The sequence below is a fragment of the Myotis davidii genome, unplaced genomic scaffold, assembly GCF_000327345.1.
Source record: "Myotis davidii unplaced genomic scaffold, ASM32734v1 scaffold59, whole genome shotgun sequence".
Taxonomy (NCBI): Eukaryota; Metazoa; Chordata; class Mammalia; order Chiroptera; family Vespertilionidae; genus Myotis; species Myotis davidii.
Window position 1 is genome coordinate 1,189,050 of NW_006293001.1, and position 5,119 is coordinate 1,194,168.

The window sequence follows — 5,119 nt, forward strand, 5'->3', positions numbered from 1 at the left end:
TTTGCTAGAAGTCTGTTTGCTAGCCTGTGTATGAAGTGTAAGGTTATTTATAAAAAACCAAATATCTATTTAAAAATTTTAACAGTTAGAAGTCTGTTTACTAGCCTGTGTATGAAGTGTAAGGTTATTTATATAAAACCAAATATCTATTTAAAAATTTTAACAGTTAGTAAAGTTAAAGTAACTAAAATTTCTTGTATATGTGATCCAAGCACCCATTTAACTGTGCTCCCCCACTAATGTTATACATCTGTATTTTCACCTATATGAATTTCTCCTTATGTAGTTGATTCCATCAGGTTTCAAAACATAAGTGACTTTGAGCAACATGATTTTGCCACTCATTTCTGTGAAAAAGAAAAATCCATTGGAAACCAAGTTCCAAATTGGGGGTGTTGACTTTGCCCTTGACTCTCTTTTTATTCAGACATTTTATCTTTTGTGCAGATAAAAAATATACAGAGAGCCTGTGAAATAGTTTTATTCCATGTAATAGATGAAGAAGTAAAAGTTCAGAGAAGAAAAGAAACTTGACTGACCGTTTATTTACAGAGCTAGGGTAGGAACCCAGAGCGGTGTGAGCTCCAGTGCCTATGCTCTCCACCACCACTACCCTATACTATCTCCAAAAGAACATATACATTGTTCGTCCCCAAATATCAAAGAGAGAAAATGGTCAGGAGTGCATTTCTGGAAGAGAACTCAAGGTTGTGGAATGAAATAATTGTATTTAATTTGAGTGTGTTACTTACCTTTTCGAATCCTCAAGTTCCTCTTTTGTAAAGTGGGGAGACTTTTATCTACTTCCTAGATTCGTCACGAGGATTTTATGACATAATGCAGATAAAGCCACGGCACGGTGCCAAGTACATCATAAGTATGCAAAGACATGGCATATTGGAATTTTTTCTCTCCCTACAAGACTCTGCTCTTCTCATAATACTTTTGCTATAACTGAGCTGGTATTTTCTTTCAGTTCCCAACCACTATTATGATTAAGTGATACCGGTGAACCCAGGAAACAGGGCTTCCCTGGAGCAGCTTTTCCGAGGATGGGTTAATACTTAACATCATTAAAGGTCCAAATGTATGAAACAGTAAGAGTTATAATTCCTATTGCAAGTAAGCATATATACTAGGTTGCCCAGAGTTCCACACAGCTCCAGACACAAAGCATGGCCTTCTAGGGTTGCATAGTACAGGGAAACCTAGCCCTCAGTGAAAGCATGAGCTATGAGCTATTGTTGTCCTCACTTACAGGGCATTCACACTGTTCATGGACCCCATTGGCTACTTGTGGTAGTATGGTTTTGTTACTTCACACCACAAGTCATTGGATTTTGTCTCCATCAGATCGAGAAACATGCTGCATGCCATGTTTAGTTACAAAGACCATTTTTGGCATTCCAAGAGAGGAGTAAGTTTTGAGTTGGTTTCTTTCCTTGATTCTTTTCCAGCATTTAGCAATCCTTTTAATTGCCTGAACAGACATATAATCCCAGAACAAAGCAATAATACCTTTTAATATGACCAAATGGATGCCTAAACTTGGCCGTCACTCATGTGGTCTTTGCAGTCTGTAAAACCCCACTAGAGGGCATAATCCTGGGTTAGCAGAAATTAAAAGACTATATGTATATAAATCTCAAAAAATCAGTGTCTGGCACTGTTAAGCTATGAAACTGTCAGTTATACAGCATGTAAAACAAAATGGAAAAGAAGAGTGAACCATATAAATGAAAGGAATAAAGAAGCAAATATTTCTTACCCTGCATTTTCTCACAAACAAACCCATAACCTTCTTTTCCACAGTCTTCAAAATACCATTTTCCAGTGAAATGAAAATTAGCATTACTTGACAGCAAAGCACAGAGAGGAATGTGCTTTTGGACTTCGGTGGTGTTATGACTTGGAATCTAAAAGAATAGATTTTTCTTAAAGGTAACATATAACATTATCATAACACAGACATTTTTATTAAGGACATAATTTTAAAAATTCAAACACTATTTTTCTTTTGTTTGCATTTAATAAATCTGTTCACAGATCACTTCATAACCTAAGACATAAATAATTCTTGTGATGAGTAAAGTAATTTCATTTATGGAACATGTGAAAATTATATATTGCATTATTAAAATGAATATATTAACAATTGACTAATAAAAACTTATTCCTATAAAATATAAGAGGTATAAAAAAACTTTAGTAAACAAGTCTTGAACAAAATCTCTTGCCAATTTCTAAAAAGTAAATCTTAACACTTACATTTATTATATCAATTGGAGACCAGTTAGAATATACTACACGCTTTCCACTTAGCCATTTTTCATAATCATCACTTTGTAGCCCTATCCACACATCAGTGGTCTGTCCATAAAGATTCATAGTAATGAAAGCTGAAAAATAAGCATACATTATAAATTTCAATGCTATATAATCCATTTGGGTAATCAGCCAATTCTGTTTATATCTACAATTCTATTTAAATGACAGCAAGACTTAATTACCAGTCAATTGTCAGAATTTGTTATTTTGTCCTTATTAAGGTAATGCAGTCTTTCACTTTTGTTTCTGTTTAAATTGACAGAAATTAGCTGGTGAAGCCTGGGATTTCATCGTATCATTAACAAGACAATTTCCAATGTTCATTCAATGCCTTTCTTAACAAAAGAGAATTTATTTGCTATGTTTATACTAAGAATATAATTGCCTAAGTATCTAATAAAAGCATATAGGTGAATTTAAAGGAATCTAAAAAATTATGCCATGCAATTATAATAGATTTTACCTCAGATTATTTTGGCCCTTTGAAATACAGATCAGATCTATGTCTTTATTCTCTTTACTATGACTGGTGAGACAAAAGGTTCCAAACCCACAGTTTATAGGCAATGTAGTGCATGAACTTTTATAGATGTCATGATCTAAACCTTATAGGTAAGACGGAAAAATTCATGAAAATACTGATTTGGAAATGTTAGTATTTTGGGGGAATGGTTTAATAAATACTTGAATAAAAATAGTTATTTTTGCCTGATGAACATTGACTACCTTGCTCCACCTTGTTTTCAATGGTGACCAGTGTCCCCCCTTCGTCAACACAGAAATCTTGAGCAGACGTCCAGTTCTTCCAATCACTTGGGCCTTTGGGGATTTTCACCAAAAGGCACTATAAAAAATGTCAACAAAACAAAACAAAAACCTCCGTTCATTTCCATATTTTTATAATGAATTAAAAATTTCCCAAAGATACCATGGATCAGCCTTGAAAGTTATATATATATATATATTTTTGCTCAGAAATGACTTTTTTTAAATCCTTTGAGCTGCTCCAAGGTGTGAAAATAAAACAAAGAGGACCAGCTTTCAGGGAAGTGAATGCCTACCTTGCACTAGCATCAGGCAGGAACAGAAGCAAGGATGTGTTTTGTCCTGCAGGATATCAGAACAATGTCTTCTGCTCACTGAGAAATAGTATTCCTTCTAAAAATAAACCAGCCTGACTGCAAAGTGTAGTGTGGCAGATTTCACCTAAATCTGGCTAATATTGGCTTAGTTCAGTGTCAACGGCAAATACGCTTCCTCACTTGGAGTGAGAGAGAAATACCAGGGAGTCAAAACTACATTAGTATTTAAATTCACTATGAACTTGGAATCAGCCATGTGGTCAGCAAGTGCACAAGGAAGAGCCAGAAAAAACAAAACAAAACAAAACATGAGTCCAGTGGGAGGAGAAGCTAGGGCAGGACCTAGGGAGCCCAGGAAGAAGACACAAAGGAGAGGGTGGTCAACATTGCTAGATGGAACACAAAAGGAAAGCTGTGGGATCTGGCAGTGAGAATTGATTGTTGCTCATGAGAGACTCAGTCGTGGTGTAGCAGGGGTTAGTCATTACAGGAGGAGAAATGGGAGTTGAAGAAAAGCTTCCCACTTCCAAAGCTCAGTAAAACTTAAACATGTTAGTAGGGCCAGATGGAGTGGGGTAAGGAGGGAGGGAGAGAGGGGGGAAGGGGGAAGAGAAGAGGGAGGGGGAGGGGGAGAGAAGAAAGGATGTAACCACAGATCAGGCTAAGTTCCAGAGAAGTCAGGATAGACTTCCTGCAAAGGGTACTCCATCGGTATATTCTCTCATCAATGAACATAAACAACTCTGGTTATTAATAGGTCAGATTTCAAGATCTTGCCATTGAGAAAATCTCAACTACAAGATAATTCTAGGGTGCCATGGAAGCCTGCCCTTGAGAGAGCTTCCTTCCCTGGAATGACATCCTTACCCATTTTTCCTTAATTTCTAAGTTTGTCTGCCTCCCATACCTTCCCCTGCCATAAATTCCTTCAAAAGCAGAGACTAAATGTTGTCCTTCTTTGAACATCACAACAAAGAAGGTCACCAATTAATATGCATGGAATGAGATAAAGCCCAATAGAATTTGAAATTGCCGTCAAATGACATTGTGAGATATTCTAGATTTAGTCCAGTGGCTGTCAATTGGGGCCACTTTGTCCCTCAGGGGATATTTTGATAATGTCTGGAGACATTTTTGGTGTCACATCTCAAAGTGGGGAGACTGCTATAGGCGACTAGTGAGTAGAGATCAGAGAGGCTGCCAAACATTCTATAATGCACAGGTCAGTCCCCCAGAACAAAGAATCCTCCAGCCCCAAATGCCAGTAGTGCCCCTGTAATTCTTTTCAGGACTCGGTCTGATCCTGTCACTCTTTAGTGCAAACCCTTCAGTGATTTCACACTGCTTTTAGTATAAAAAGCCTGAAGTTGAGTTACCAACTAAGAGAGGAAGTAAGTACATTTTCAATTCTGGTTTCCTTTACCTTGTTTGCTTCACAAAGAAACAGAATTGGTTATAAAAGATTTTAATTTTACAACAGCTGCCCTTTTATCTATTTCCTTCATTTCTCCTCTTTCCTCTAATTACAAATTCCACAGAGAGGCACATACTAATTATTAGGAAGTCTTATCATTTAATGTGAATTCACCTTGTGTTCAGATAGTCACACTAATGAACCATTCATAAATACCAACGAACCTCATAGGTTCAGTTAGCTCAGTAAATCTCTCCAGAAAACACACACGCACACACACACACACACACTCACA

The 5,119-nt window shown here is 36.7% G+C and overlaps 1 protein-coding gene across 1 annotated transcript in view; it reads right to left on the reverse strand.

Annotated features, from left to right (window-relative positions):
• Positions 1 to 5,119, reverse strand: part of PLA2R1 (phospholipase A2 receptor 1) — a 116,319-nt gene that overhangs the window by 39,590 nt on the left and 71,610 nt on the right. The window contains exons 20-22 of the mRNA XM_015565741.1: positions 3,055 to 3,172; positions 2,269 to 2,399; positions 1,769 to 1,916 (exon numbers count right to left, since the gene is read on the reverse strand). Coding sequence (XP_015421227.1) covers positions 1,769 to 1,916; positions 2,269 to 2,399; positions 3,055 to 3,172 — 397 coding nt within the window. The remainder of the gene's footprint in view (positions 1 to 1,768; positions 1,917 to 2,268; positions 2,400 to 3,054; positions 3,173 to 5,119) is intronic.